General features: G+C 53.0%; 3 protein-coding genes across 4 annotated transcripts; 2 read left to right on the top strand and 1 right to left on the bottom strand.

Annotated features, from left to right (window-relative positions):
- The first annotated feature begins 2,649 nt into the window (after positions 1 to 2,649).
- prk-1 (protein kinase-1) lies at positions 2,650 to 8,129 on the top strand. Of its 2 annotated transcripts, none has more exons than XM_011396330.1 (8): positions 2,650 to 2,992; positions 4,848 to 4,986; positions 5,056 to 5,459; positions 5,526 to 5,698; positions 5,759 to 5,842; positions 5,902 to 6,250; positions 6,318 to 6,716; positions 6,789 to 8,129. In XM_011396330.1, exons 3-8 carry the CDS (start codon positions 5,414 to 5,416, stop codon positions 6,920 to 6,922), a joined length of 1,185 nt encoding a protein of 394 aa, XP_011394632.1. In that variant the 5' UTR covers positions 2,650 to 2,992; positions 4,848 to 4,986; positions 5,056 to 5,413; the 3' UTR covers positions 6,923 to 8,129. The 2 variants fall into 2 exon arrangements, with proteins under 2 accessions (XP_011394632.1, XP_011394633.1); XM_011396331.1 differs by lacking the exon at positions 2,650 to 2,992 and adding an exon at positions 3,884 to 4,562.
- A 438-nt stretch (positions 8,130 to 8,567) lies between these two features.
- On the top strand, positions 8,568 to 11,780 carry NCU04187 (cap binding protein). The gene is made up of 4 exons (XM_956054.2): positions 8,568 to 8,793; positions 8,943 to 9,415; positions 9,488 to 10,568; positions 10,624 to 11,780. Exons 1-4 carry the CDS (start codon positions 8,733 to 8,735, stop codon positions 11,496 to 11,498), a joined length of 2,490 nt encoding a protein of 829 aa, XP_961147.1. The 5' UTR covers positions 8,568 to 8,732; the 3' UTR covers positions 11,499 to 11,780.
- NCU04188 (UPF0220 domain-containing protein) lies at positions 11,675 to 13,753 on the bottom strand. Its single transcript, XM_956055.2, has 3 exons — positions 13,250 to 13,753; positions 12,702 to 13,060; positions 11,675 to 12,510 (listed from the first exon to the last, which is right to left on the bottom strand). The coding sequence occupies exons 1-3, from the start codon at positions 13,346 to 13,348 to the stop codon at positions 12,447 to 12,449; spliced, it is 522 nt and encodes a 173-aa protein (XP_961148.2). The 5' UTR covers positions 13,349 to 13,753; the 3' UTR covers positions 11,675 to 12,446.
- Positions 13,754 to 13,771: the final 18 nt, after the last annotated feature.

Raw genomic sequence — 13,771 nt, forward strand, 5'->3', positions numbered from 1 at the left:
TGAGTATGGTGTTTGGGCTGGGCCTCTGTTGTAGGGCCTGTCAGATCGGCTGAGTGGACGAGATGGAGTTCTCCCCAGGGAACTTGTCATTCATTTCCCCTTGCTCGTTACATAGTACTTAACGGATCTCCCCTTGTACCTTGAGCATCAAGTGTCACTGATGTGGTCTAGATTCTCGGGATGGACAAGAGCCTCCTGCCTGACAGCCCGACTAGCCTCATTGATCCGAAGCTCTAGTGTAGCTCTGTGCCATCAGACCCTCCCTCTACATGCTGTCACCACGAAAGACACATTGTCACCGTATCGTGGCGTTCTCGTGAGGGGACATATAGATCTCGTCTGCAGGCTCCTTGAGACATGCGATCTGCAAAGTTCCCGCACAGGGGCTCGAGGGATATGAGGGAGTGCTTGTTTGTTGGTTGGTTCAGGAGAGGTATTCCGACAATCCCTCACCTTGGACAATCCATATGCCCCAAAGTCACGATATCTGGTTAGAGATGAATCTTAGCTGCGTCGGCGAGCGCATCGCACCGTACTCGGAAGGAAAACCAGAAGAAAGTGACAGACAACTAAAGCAACAGCGAAATCGCCAAGGACCCTGCATGATCATGTTGTTCAACATCAGCATACGTATCAATACCTCTACCCGTCGTCCTTTGCGGTTCCCTTTCTTATTCTGGTGCTGAAGGCTGCCGAGTGCGCATTTTAGCGCCCGCTCTTTCCGAGTCTCAGAAACGGGCACATGACTGGCATTGGCGGGCTTCTTCTGCAACAAAAAAGGAAGGCCAGGCACCGCCCACACGGTGGCACCGCATTTAAACAATTGTGTATTGGGCGGAAGGACCCGAGTTTGCCTGCATCACGTTGCTGTTTCCTTTTTATCTCTCTCTTTTTTTTTCTTCTTCTTCGTCTCTTTGCCTTTGGTTGGTGTTTGCATACCTAGATGCCTCTCCCGGCACGTGCCCGACTTTTGAATCGTGATGAGGCAACTACATACCATGTGTTCGCGGCAACCTACACCATCCATCCGTCTTCATCTGTAGCGAGTGTACGGACGACAGCCAAAACCAGATAGATACCTAGAGGTAACCTTGCGGCAGGCAAGAAGGTGAGCTGTGCAGAGGTATCGAATAACCATCCCACCGGCTAAGACGGCCCCGAAAGTGCTGCAGCGGGGACAAAATTGGACATGCACGGCGATGATGGCCATACATAAACGAAAAGCCAAGAGAGCGAACAAGAAACTATGCTGCCGGTAAATTTTCGAGTTTGTCCTTTCGAGAAAGAAAGTAAAGCAAAAAGGGGACGAGTTGCGTTCATGACGAGCAGCAAATAACGAGCCGCATCTCTGGGCAGGGTAGGTAGTACTTGGATAGTAAATATCGCGGAGGGGGCGTCGACCCCTATTTTTGATAAAGCTCAAATCTCGAATTCGGTACCTGAATCCGAGCAACCAGCTCCACGGTATGGAGTCATGTATCACCGAGCAAAGTTGCCGAGCCCGGGCCAAAATCAAATGGTCCAAACATGCCCCTCGTCTGGCCATTGAATCTCAAGATAAAGACAGCTCAGAGGGGAGTGGTCCACTGGCGATTTGTCCGTCCCTGGCCGCTGGCCGCTGAGGCTATTTCCGCCCCCGCCTCGAGACGGAGTCGTCGCTAGAGCCACCGAGTCCGCCCAGGTCCGCCCGCCCCCAGTGGCCCGGAGCGGAGGCGACGAGTACATACCTCTATGTACGTACGTAGGTACTTGAGGGTGGTGGCCTCGAGTCCCCCTGGAAATCTGGCACTCATGAATCCTGGACTCACGTCACAGCTGCTCAACATCCCCGCTGGACGCAGGACGCTTCCACTTTTTATCATTTTTTTTCGCATCACACGATACAGACCTCCAGCCTCCTGGCGTGTTGCGGCAGCGGCCAACAAATAGGAAGGCCCCTGCTCCCGCAGCCTCTGCTGTACGCTACCCGCAGTCCCGCACCCAGCGAGCACTGGCCACTAGCAAGGAGCGATGCAGCCGCTTTTGGCCCGCACCCTGAACGTTGTTGAAGGGCATCGACAGGCCTTTCTTCCACTTCTTGGGGAGCAGAGGACCCGTAATAACCTATGTACCTCAAGGCCCCCGCCCCGTCCACCGTCAATCCAAGACCAAGACATCATATCCTTCCATGTTGGTGCGGTTTTTGCGAATCCTCAATTCTCTGTTCCACCTGAGCGAACTGGGATACCGATTCCCGAGAGACTGACCTGCAGCGAGCTGCTGGATAGAATGGATATTACATTTACAGTAGCCTCCACTGGAGTCTCACCAGTTCCCCCTCCGTCCCCTTTTGTACTTGGCATGCCAGCTACCTAGCTCCCAGCGATGCCCTGTGCTCCCGTCATCCTGTAAACAAAAAACACCAGACGACATCACGACGTCGTCTCAAATGGACCCTGCCTGCTGATGATGCTGGTAAACTCCAGGGCAGGCAAGACACCAGCAGCAGCCCCCCTACCCCCTACCAAACGGCCCCCTTCCCTCTTTTAGTCTGTTTTTAGATTGCTGGGGCCCCGTCCGGTGCGACCAACCAGACGGCAACCATTTGCGCTGCAAGGCCCCACATTGCACGACCTGTTGACCGGGACGTGCGTCTGCTTGCTGCTCTCTCTCTGGTGCCAAAGCCCACCCAGGCTCGACAGGCATTGAACCAACGGCTTGGAGTGACGACGGCAATCGTGACCCCTCACCACCACCAACCGCGAGCCACGACCGATCCCAAGTAGCCCAAAACCAAAACCAATTAATTACCATTTCCTAAAACACACCTTCAAAAAGACCCCGTCGCTCACGTCACGTCACCCTGCCCTGCGAACCCAAACAAACAAACCAAAAAAAAAGAGTCAATTCACAACTAGACCGACGAGGCTCTGCGTGCGCTCCAGCTTCCCCTCGCAGAGCAATCAACGAACCCACTGCGCATTTGGAGAAACACCACCGACGACAACGAACAGTAAGTCCATCTAACTACTACCTGGGTAGAGCTCCCATAACTACATTTTGCCCCTTAGTTCTTTCTGCACTCCTACCTATGCACCTCATCTAGCACCGAGCCGACGTTGAGACTCCCGTCGCGCTCCTCTTCACCTTTCTGGTTCTGGCATTCCTCAAATATCTACACCCTCTCATCCTTCTAGATGCTCCCTAGTTCTCTGTTTGCGTTGCTTTGAGCTGCTCTCCCCTTGCTCAGCTCCATGTCACTGTCACTGTCACGGTCACTTGGCATTCTGCCTTCCACAAGGAAAAAGCTCCCTCCCGACCCTGGCCTCCCGTTTTGTTGCCTCCCCTTCCCAGGTCCCCAGCCCCAACCCCTCTTCTGCCTGCTCTGGTTGGCTGCATCGCAGGTACGGCGCGCCAAGTCTCTGGGCCATCTGACCTCACCAGACGTGCAAGTAGCACACTGGCATGACATTGTGAATGGGCGGAACGGGTTTTGGTCAAGCGCTTTGTAAAGAAGGAAGGCCAAGTCCAGTTTCCACAAGACGACGACGCAGCAGCAGCAGCAGCAGCAGCAGCAGCGAGAAGGAATGGAAAGGCTTTGGGCTTTGTTATGGCTCCAAAGAGAAGCCGTGGTCATGAGCTTAAGTCAAAAAGTCTCCTGCTGCTTTCCGGCGGTTTGCTGGCATTGTTGTCGGACTGTGGCCCTTGCCCCTCATCTTGCGCCGGGCTGATGGCATCCCCATCCCACTTCCAGTTTCACCCTGTCACTGTCTGGGTTGCTGCTGCTGGCGCAATGCTCATCAGAGGATCGAACCCACCACGAAACGCCCGACCCAGGCACAGAACCCAAGTACACCACTTGGTGCACGGCACGAATGGCAGGTTTTGTTGCTCGCGGGTCGCAAGAAAAAAAAAAAAAAAAAAAAAAAGATCAAAAAAAGTCCACAAGTCACAACGACGGGCAGTCGCAAACCCAAATAACCTGACAACCCCCAAAGCCCTTGCCGAGTCACGGCTCCCCGTCTTCCTTGTTCCTGTTAGTGCCAGCCCAGCCCAGCCCAGCCCAGCCAGGCCGGACAGCCAGGCCCAGCCATGGCGATGCCTTCTTTTCTCTGGGATCATGTCGTCGTCGGGTTCAAATAGTTGCACTCAGTGTGCTGTCCACCTCGACCGACGGCAGCAGCAAGAAAGAAGGGCTGGCGAGCCTCGTGGCCGCTCAGCGTTCGATCACACCTCGAGTGCATAGCTACATGGTGGCCCTGCATCAATGGACGTCTTCTGCAGACCACTCACTTGACCTGGCGTGCGGGCGCCTCTCTGCCCACGCTAAGCTAGGCTTGCGTATGGTCGCCACTGCATGCCCTGTCATTCCCCGCCGTCATTTCATTAAGCTACACACCTGGCCTGCCTTAACATGGCCCGCCCCTCCAAAGACTGAGTGCCTACCACCTACCTCTACCTCTACCTACCTCTACCTACCTACCTACCTCTTACCTTACCTCACTTCCACTCCGTCCCAGTTCCAGTTCGAATTCCTGACGGCCGAATTTCGAGGTCGTCCTGCTCTTGCTCTCTCTCCATCTGTATGCACGTTACACCCTTGGTCCCTTCCTTCCCTTGCTCAAGCGGAACAAGCACAACACTCTCCTTTCATCTCAATCCCGCTTGACGTTCCCTCGCAACGTCCCCATTCCCGTCTCCACTTCCACCACCCAGTCCCCTTCCACTTCCTGACCTCTTTCGATTCAGCATCTCCTACTACCTTTGGTCCTTCCACTCACTTCCCCTACCCGCCCGCCTCTTCTCCTAGACACGACCTCGTTCCTGTAAAGAGACCCTGTTTTCTAATCGCCTGTGCTGCCGTTTAGACAGTCGAGACAAGCGACAGACCCCTCCAGTCAGTCCACAGTCACGGTCACAGTTCATACCGCACCTGACGCACTACCATCGCCCAGCCCTGGCGCACCTTGCCGCATTCCGCGTCCATTAACCGTACCTCTTCTACTGGTCCGTTCAGCCCACTTGTCGCTTTCCCGCGCCGCCAAACCACTTCATTCCGTCTTACAACCCTTTCAGCTTGACAGCTCGAGACAACCCCCCCGCAAACAACAAAAAATACCCCAAAAGCCATCACCAGCTCCAGAGCTGCTGCTACGGACTCAAGTACAATATAGCACAACGCTTTACGCATCACGTCGCGCCGCCTCGCATCCTGCTTCCATTTCAAACGAACAGGGAACATCACTGCTGCATCCAGGCCCGACGTCAAGCCCATCAGCCGTGAACCCAGTTGCCCCGTCTCCACACAACCTGTTGCCCAACACGGCCCGCATCAATCCTTCAGCGACCTTCCTTCACTCGCGCATCGCTGCCACCAACTCCGTCGACGAATACCTCGAGCGATAGCACCGAATCGATCTAAACTTAATTCACAATGGCGTCGAACCGCCCAGCGGCTTTCAACACCCTCCGGATGGGAGGTGAGCATATGGAGTGAATGGTCAAGTTGAGAGGCAGGACCAATTGCTGACAAAGATGGGTTCCAGAAGTGATCCGTGAGAAGGTACAAGACGGCGTTACAGGAGAGACGCGGGAGATCCAGTACACCCAATGCAAGATTGTCGGCAATGGCTCGTTTGGTGTCGTCTTCCAGACCAAGCTGTCACCTTCCAATGAAGATGCCGCCATCAAGCGCGTTCTCCAGGACAAGCGCTTCAAGGTCGGTACAGCCCGTATTGGACGTCGGGTCTCGAGGTTCATGAAACTGACCGATATATAGAACCGCGAACTTCAAATTATGCGGATTGTTCGCCACCCCAATATTGTCCAGCTCAAGGCCTTCTACTACTCGAACGGCGAACGTGTAAGTCCCCAACGCATTGGAGCTCGTCGCCATGCTTTTCATACTCATTGTCTCTGTAGAAAGATGAGGTGTACCTCAACCTGGTGCAAGAGTTTGTTCCAGAGACCGTTTACCGAGCCTCGAGGTTCTTCAACAAGATGAAGACCACCATGCCCATCTTGGAAGTCAAGCTGTACACCTACCAGCTATTCAGGGCTTTGGCATATATCCACTCGCAAGGAATTTGCCATCGCGACATCAAGCCGCAGAACCTCCTGCTTGACCCTACTACCGGTGTCCTCAAGCTGTGCGACTTTGGCAGCGCAAAGATTCTGGTGGAGAACGAGCCCAATGTGTCCTATATCTGCTCGCGGTATTACCGTGCACCTGAATTGATCTTCGGTGCTACCAATTACACGACCAAGATCGGTGAGTTCTCTTGGGAGCACCAGCCTCGTTGCACATGTCTCAGACATTGGCTAATCATGTTGTGCAGATGTCTGGTCTACTGGATGCGTAATGGCCGAGCTCATGCTTGGGCAGCCCCTCTTCCCTGGCGAGTCTGGCATTGACCAGCTGGTGGAGATCATCAAGGTCCTCGGAACACCTACTCGGGAGCAGATTCGAACCATGAACCCGAACTACATGGAACACAAGTTTCCTCAGATCAAGCCTCATCCGTTCAACAAGGTTTTTAAGAAGGCCGACGCTGATGCTATCGACCTCATCGCCCGTCTTCTTGAGTATACCCCCACCGAGCGTCTGGCGGCGATTGATGCCATGGTCCATCCCTTCTTCGATGAACTCCGGGACCCCAGTACCAGACTTCCCGACTCGAGGCACAACTCTGGAACCGTTAGGGATCTGCCACCGCTCTTTGACTTTACCCGTCATGGTATGTACTTTTCTCGCACATTGTCTCACGTTGAGGGAATCTTTAGAAACTGACACTTTTATTTCCTTACAGAGCTATCCATCGCCCCTCAGCTCAACCACAAGCTTGTTCCTTCGCACATGAGGCCGGTTCTCGCGTCGAAAGGACTCGATATCGACAACTTCACTCCTATGAACAAGTCGGAGATGATGGCCAAGTTAGACTGAAGCTGATGTCGTTTCGATACTCAATGTCGCCGATCCATTCCCGAAATATGAACGTGGACGATATGCGCTGTGATTCCCGAATAGCAGAGCGTTGCCTAAGATTTCGAAGCAAGCGGTTTGACTCGCCGATCCGATTATGACCCAAAAAACCGAAGAACGGATTATTTCTGCGTCCACCTGGACGAAACGAAAGCGATTTCAGATCACGGCCTAAACCGACGCACAGATACCCCTCATCACAAGTGCGCTGGATCAACCGTGCAAAAATTCGTGCCGGCCTGGAGGCCGAGAAGAGCCCGGGACAGCCAAGAACGTCTCCGAGCAACTTCCCTCAGCGAAAGGGACTGGTTCACAAATTGCTTGGTTTCATGGGAGGATACTCTCGAGACATGTTATGGGCTACACGTATTTTTTTTTCTAGATTTCTTATTTTTCTGCATGACCGGGATGGCTTTTGCTTATTCTTGCCTCAAACCTTTCGTTCAGCAGGAGCGCTCTTTATTCCCGTGGCAGGCGTCCACAAGATGGAAGGCGGAAGGCGGTAGGCTGGGAAAGCTTTGTTTGCTTTGTGTGACCTCGTCGGACACTGGCCACTGGCCAAGTCGCTTTGGTTTTAAGGGAAAGATGGAAGGAAAGATGGGCGGCATCAATGATATGATGGATTATGGCATATAGGGTAACAGTGTTGGAGTGGGTGATAGGTTAGGGAGTGGTGAATGGATGTGGGGCATTTGGGTGTTGTAAGGCTTTGCCTGCTATAACGAGTGTCAGCGAGGTTATGAGAAGGATGGGTGGTACCACTTTTCGTGTCTCTTGTGCGTCTCTGTGCCTGTCTCATGTGTCTGTGTCCTCAGAGTGGGCTGCTGAGGGGGTCCCAATCGGTCTTGAGAGAGGGTAAACGATTTACAACGAGTATGACGGATCAGTGGTTCACATGATTGGGTGACAATGAAAGAACTGGATGGATAGGTAGTTGGATGGCAGCCGTCATGTCTAGGTTTCGGCTTAGGTCCACGGAGTTGTGTATCTTTAGGAAAAGTGTAGATGGTAAAAGCGGTGGAGTTCATGCTGGATTCAACTATTTGTTGATCAAGCCCTTTCTCTTCGGGGTTGTATTGTTTCTCAGTTATTATTCGGGGGTCGCATAAAATTCTATGAGGTTTAGTTTATTATGAGCTCCATGAATTTCACGGTTTATACACTTCAAGCTCCGCGAGAGTTCCGGCGTCTGGATCATGAGCTCTCCAAGATGGTCAAAGATTGGAGAATTATAACCCTATGCGGATATGGGCACCAGTAGGCATCCTTGAGAGGTCAATGTCCGCTAGGATTCATTCAACAAGTTCAAGATTTCAGTTTCGCGTAGCATCTTAATTAGTAGAATCAAACCTTCTGCTTAGCCTAACGAACCATGGTGACCCTTCATGCTTCAATGCATTTAATGCGGTCATATTTGCATCTGCAGGCTCTTACAACTGTACCTACCGTGAAGCATGAGATCATCCCCACATACACTTAGAGTCTGTGCACTAAAGACTTAGGTCTCTGCAACTCACCAATCGCGTCGGCGCGACAGGCCCAAGTTCCAAACCTCAAGCATCCCTTCCCCATAGCGTTCCATTCTCCCAATTAATCCAAGCCTGCCAGCCGCCAACCACCAGCCGTGTCTGAACTTAACTTATTCGTCACGTCACGCCAGAACATCCACCACAACTGTTGCCAGGACATTCTGTTCTGTCCAGTCCTCTTACATAATTTGTCCTTTTCAGATACGTTTTAGTTTTATTTGACTTACCGGGTTTCACACACCATGGCCGACTACGATCGCAGAGGCGGCGGTGGTTACAACCCCAAGAAGCGTCGCTATCGTGGTAAGTACTCCCGTCTGCCTTTCCTCCACCTATAGTTATGCTCGTCTCAGCCTTGCCTTCTGCTTAAGATCCTGTCGAACTATTCTCATATCACTGGTAAAAACCCTGCTTGAATAGATTGTAACTGACAGTGTGTTCAATCCAAACAGACGATGATGATGGCGATCGTCGCGGCGGCCCGCGAAGACGCTTCGATGCTCCTCCCCATGTCCGCGTCCGAAAGCAGCTGCTTGCCATTGCCGAGAACCCCATGCGTCCCTGGCATGAGGAGGTGCAATCGATTGCCAACCTGTTTACCGACAACTGGGACGATGAGCTGCTTCGAACCAACTTTGTCGACCTCGTCCTCCAGCTTGCGGTCGAGCAACCCATGAAGACGCCGTTCCTCGCCGCCGTTGTGCTCGTCGCCAACACCAACAAGCCCCAGATCGTCGACATGCTTCTCGCCAAGCTGACGAGTACTCTCGAGACCAAGATTGCCGAGGGCGACTGGCGGGATGTGAAGCTCTACTTGAAGCTTGCGGGCTGCTTACAAAGCTGTCTGGAGGGTGATGGTGTCTTCCCCGTGTTGGAGGAGCTGTTCAGCCGCGCTGTGGACTTGCAGACTGCCAGTTCCGAGGATGTGAGCTATCCTGCTTGGTTTCGGCTGGGTTCTTGGCTTGGGAACAAATCACTGACATGAGTGTTGCAACAGACAATTGGTACGGAGCTTGTTAAGATCATCCTCCTCACCCTACCATACGTTATGGTCACTGGGCCAACCCAGTGGCAACAGAAGGCGGCGGATCTGATGGAGAAGACGGAGATTATCGCCGGCGAAGCACACCCACTACAGGCCTTGATTGAGCCATACCACCCCGAGGCCGGCGACCAGAGCCCTGTTGCGTCTCAGAGTTGCATCAGCTTGCTGCAAACCCAGCTCCAGAACGAGGCCAACAACGGGTGGGCCTTGAGCTGCCTCCCGAGGCCTTGGGAGCTTCCCGTTGAAGAAGTCGAGCAGCAGGAGAAGATTGCCAACGCCGAGAAGCACACCCTTCCGCCAATTTCCATCCCTCAGACAGTTGTTGCCGGACCTCGGCCCCTGTTCCCAGAAATCTACTTTTCTGTTTACGCCAACCAAGACGTCGAGTCGACACCCCCTCTGACGAATATTGCAGCCTCCCTGATTCGCGATGCGCTTGTCGACACTATCAATGTCCTGAACTTCAACCGCAATGTCACTGCTCGTTTCCTTATCGAACTCGACTGCTACTTTGCACCCCGAACATTTGCCGCCCGAGCGACACCTTTCGATAAGATTAGAGAGATTGAGCCTCCCAAATCCAGCTGGAAGCCAGAGGATGTCGCTGTTGACGCGGTCTTCTCGCAACTCTTCTCGTTGCCCAATCCCGAGCACAAGCTCGTTTATTACCATGCCGTCCTTACGGAGGCTTGCAAGCTGGCACCGGCTGCCATCGCTCCCAGCTTAGGTCGTGCTATTCGTTTCCTTTACAGGAATAGCCACCGCATGGACTTGGAGCTTTCCAATCGGTTCATGGATTGGTTCTCACACCATTTGAGTAATTTCGGATTTACCTGGAAGTGGACCGAGTGGGTGGACAATGTTTATCTGTCCAACTTGCACCCGGACAAGGCTTTCATCATGGGCGCCATTGACAAGGAGATCCGTCTCAGCTTTGCTCAGCGTATCAAGAACACTCTTCCCGAGCCTTATCAGTCTTTGATCGGACCAGAGAAGGAGAAGGACGTTCCTGACTTCAAATTTGCGGACGACAGTAAGTTACAGCATTATTGGATGTATTGATTTATTCTGATACTAACACATCACAGAAACCCCCTTCGCCGCCGAGGGCAAGGAGATCGCCGCTCTTCTCAGACGCAAGGCGCCCGAGGAAGAAATTGAGCCCGTCATCGAGCGCATTCACTCGCTCGCCCTGGACAACAACCTCGACCCTCTCGTAGCCAGCACCGACGTCTTCGTAACCTCGGTTCTGCACGTCGGCTCCAAGTCGCTCTCGCACGTCCTCGCTGCCATCGAGCGCACTAAGGAGCGCCTCACTGATGCCGGCGCCACCTCGGAGGCTGCCCGCACCCAGATCATCTCGTCAGTCATGGAGTACTGGTCCGCCCACCCGGGCGTTGCCATTGCCATCATCGAGAAGCTGCTCAACTACAGCATCCTCACCCCGCAGGCCGTTATCAACTGGGCCATCACCACGTACGCCGGCGCCACCCGCGGCGAGGCGCTCGCCAAGGGCTTCGTCTACGAAATGGTGTTCAACACCGTCGTCAAGGTCACTTCCCGTCTGAGACAGGTACTGCAGAAGGCTACACTGCCCGAGGCTATGATTGACGACGAGACCATCGAGGCTGAGATCAACGGCATGCGCTCGTTGTTCCGTGCCATTGAGGATGCCCTGTTCGCTTGGGCGTCGGGTTCCAAGGATGAGATGCTTGAGGCCAGCGATGGTCTGGGCGAGGGTGATGGGACCAGCGAGACGGAGAAGCTCGTCAAGAGGTGGGGCGAGCGCTGGCTCAGAGTGTTTAAGCGTAGAGCCGCAATTGAAGAGGCGTTCATTGTCGAGGCTCGGAAGGAGAGGGAGAGGAAGGCGGCTGCTGCTGCTGCGGAGCTAGCGGCGGCGCCGGCACAGGAGGACGATATGGCTGTTGATTCTGTTGATGCGGCTGCTGAGGTAACTGCTTGAACAGTTGTCTCGTATAACTGAATACCTTTTACGAAAGAGGGGATGAGGTTATACTAGAACTCGATGGTTTGAAGGGTTTGTCTTTTTCTCGGGCTCGTATTCAATAAAGGGCCAGCCGATTCAGTAGTCTGGCTGGATGGGGTTTTCATAGCGTTGGGAGGTACATAAAAATGGAAGCTTAGTTCAAAAGATCTGCTTGCGTCTTCGTGCCATTTGGCCATCGATGATGCATGGAAAACAGGTGAGAGTAAATGATGCTAAACATCTGAAACTAGAAACCAGGAGCTGTTGTTCTTGAGATTCTACAGCTTCGCCATAACTTTTTTTTGGGTTGTTTTCCTCTTTGATTCCGTTCAATAACGGTACATAACTTAGCCCTAGCGTGATCCCAACGCAGAATCAATAGCTACCCAAGTGATCCCTCCAACTCAACCATCCGTCTCCCTGGGCGCAAGTTTTCATGGTCCTTCCATATCAATAAAAGTATACATGTCCTGTTCGTTCCACTTCATCCCAACTCATCCAGTTCATAACAATGACGAGGAAAACCGAGTCCTTACATGCGGTTTCCTGATTCGGTGCCCGGCATAAAGACCTATTTTCTCTAGTCCGTAGCCAACCTTACCCTACCTTCCTTCTACTCCTCCTCCAACCCCCAAGTCCCCTCTCTTCACCCCTGCGCCGGACTGGAAGGTACTTCGTCAGACCTGTTTGCTGTGAGGGGGGAGACTTGGTGTCGTAGATCTAGTGCGTGTTTGGTAGCAGTAGGTAAGGCGGGTTTTGGTTTTGGTTTTTTTTTTCTTTTTTTTTTTTTTGTGCCCTTACTGTGGTGTGTATATATGTGTGTGTGTGCGGGCGAGGATCTTCGAGACGAGAAATCGATCATAGCCATACTCCTTTGAAGCGCAACACAACCGAACCGAACCGAACCGAACCGGACCCGGCGACTTACAGCGCGAGGTTGTAAGAGTATTCGTCTTCCATGTTTTGGGAGATCCAGAGGACGACAGCGCTGTTTTGTTATTGAAGAGAGGTTGTTAGTTAGTATGTGGACTTGCAAAGATCATGGGTCCTTCTTGTTTCCTCGTCATCTCCTCTTTACCCTTCTCGCCGCCATCTTTTAACTCTCTCTCTTTCGCATAAACCCCCCCAAAAAGAACCAAAGAAAAAGGAACTGAGGGGATAAGAAAAGGGAAAACTCACCTCAACCCAACCAACCCATTAGCAACCAAGTTCTCCACCCCCATTCTCAAAGCCGGAAACCCAACATCCTTCACCACGTACTTGAGCACGAACACCGTGACACCACCGGCCATACCACCCGCCAGACACGCAAAGCCCAAAAACAGCACCACGCGCGCCTTCCACGCCACACCGCTGCCGCTGTAGGAGAAGCTCTCGGAAGAAAGTCGCGCCTTCTCGACGCTGTTGATGATGAGCATGCCGAGCGTGCTGAAGATGAAGGGCAGCCAGTCGACAAAGTGGATGTGCACGTCCGAGGCGTTGAGGGGGGAGTGGGACCAGACGGCCGAGTCGAGGAGGGTGTAGAAGGCTAGGGAGAACTGGATTTTCATTGCATTAGCGGACTGTACGTTGATATGGAGGAGGATGACGAAAATTATGTATGAACCATAACAGCGAGAGAGGATCATGGCATGGCATGGTATCATGGCAAGGAAGGTCACAACGTCAGGTCCGGGAAGGAGAGAATAGGCGCCAAAGAAAAAGAAAAAAGAGGAAAAAAAACGTACAAAAGCACCAGCAGCATAAACCCCCGCGTTCCTCACCCACGCGCTGTTAAGCCATTCAGGCCTGGAGAATCTAAAGAGGCGTTCTTCCGACATGGTCATTTGTTTGTGTCGTGTTGTTGTTTCTTGTATGTCTTTCTTCTTTCTCTTATGCGCTGGCTTCTACGGTAGTGTCGCAAGCCCAGGGTAGATTTAACTAGGTGACGATGCGATCGCGATTCGGTGTCGGCAGTCGGAGTTGTGGTGGTGGTGGTGGTGGTGGTGGTGGTGGTGGTGGTTATCAGAGCTGAGCTGAGATGCCTATCTGTCGTCCGTCGGTGGTATCGGTCGCCCCGGGTTGTGAAAATGACTGCGCGCGATTGCGGAATCGTCGTCTACCAGTCGATCAATCGGTAGAGTAGTTGTAGTTGACGTGACTGGAGCAACTCGTTGGGCAATGATGCTTTTGGTGTTCCTCTCTGATAGCTCTGTCGTCGATCTGGAACTGGAGGATGACGACGTCCGCACGCCGCGGTGCCAGGCGGG

The sequence above is a fragment of the Neurospora crassa genome, linkage group V (genome assembly GCF_000182925.2).
Source record: "Neurospora crassa OR74A linkage group V, whole genome shotgun sequence".
Classification (NCBI taxonomy): Eukaryota; Fungi; Ascomycota; class Sordariomycetes; order Sordariales; family Sordariaceae; genus Neurospora; species Neurospora crassa.

What these genes read in the sequence shown, in the direction of transcription:
- prk-1 (XM_011396330.1), top strand. Translation starts at nt 5,414, where the DNA reads ATGGCGTCGAACCGCCCAGCGGCTTTCAACACCCTCCGGATGGGAG. An exon ending in CAACACCCTCCGGATGGGAG is followed by an intron (nt 5,460 to 5,525) that starts GTGAGCATATGG and finishes GATGGGTTCCAG; the next exon opens with AAGTGATCCGTGAGAAGGTA. An exon ending in CAATTACACGACCAAGATCG is followed by an intron (nt 6,251 to 6,317) that starts GTGAGTTCTCTT and finishes CATGTTGTGCAG; the next exon opens with ATGTCTGGTCTACTGGATGC.
- NCU04187 (XM_956054.2), top strand. Translation starts at nt 8,733, where the DNA reads ATGGCCGACTACGATCGCAGAGGCGGCGGTGGTTACAACCCCAAGAAG. An exon ending in CAAGAAGCGTCGCTATCGTG is followed by an intron (nt 8,794 to 8,942) that starts GTAAGTACTCCC and finishes CAATCCAAACAG; the next exon opens with ACGATGATGATGGCGATCGT. An exon ending in AGACTGCCAGTTCCGAGGAT is followed by an intron (nt 9,416 to 9,487) that starts GTGAGCTATCCT and finishes GTGTTGCAACAG; the next exon opens with ACAATTGGTACGGAGCTTGT.
- NCU04188 (XM_956055.2), bottom strand. Translation starts at nt 13,348, where the DNA reads ATGACCATGTCGGAAGAACGCCTCTTTAGATTCTCCAGGCCTGAATGG. An exon ending in TTTATGCTGCTGGTGCTTTT is followed by an intron (nt 13,061 to 13,249) that starts GTACGTTTTTTT and finishes ATGAAAATCCAG; the next exon opens with TTCTCCCTAGCCTTCTACAC. An exon ending in AATGGGTTGGTTGGGTTGAG is followed by an intron (nt 12,511 to 12,701) that starts GTGAGTTTTCCC and finishes ATAACAAAACAG; the next exon opens with CGCTGTCGTCCTCTGGATCT.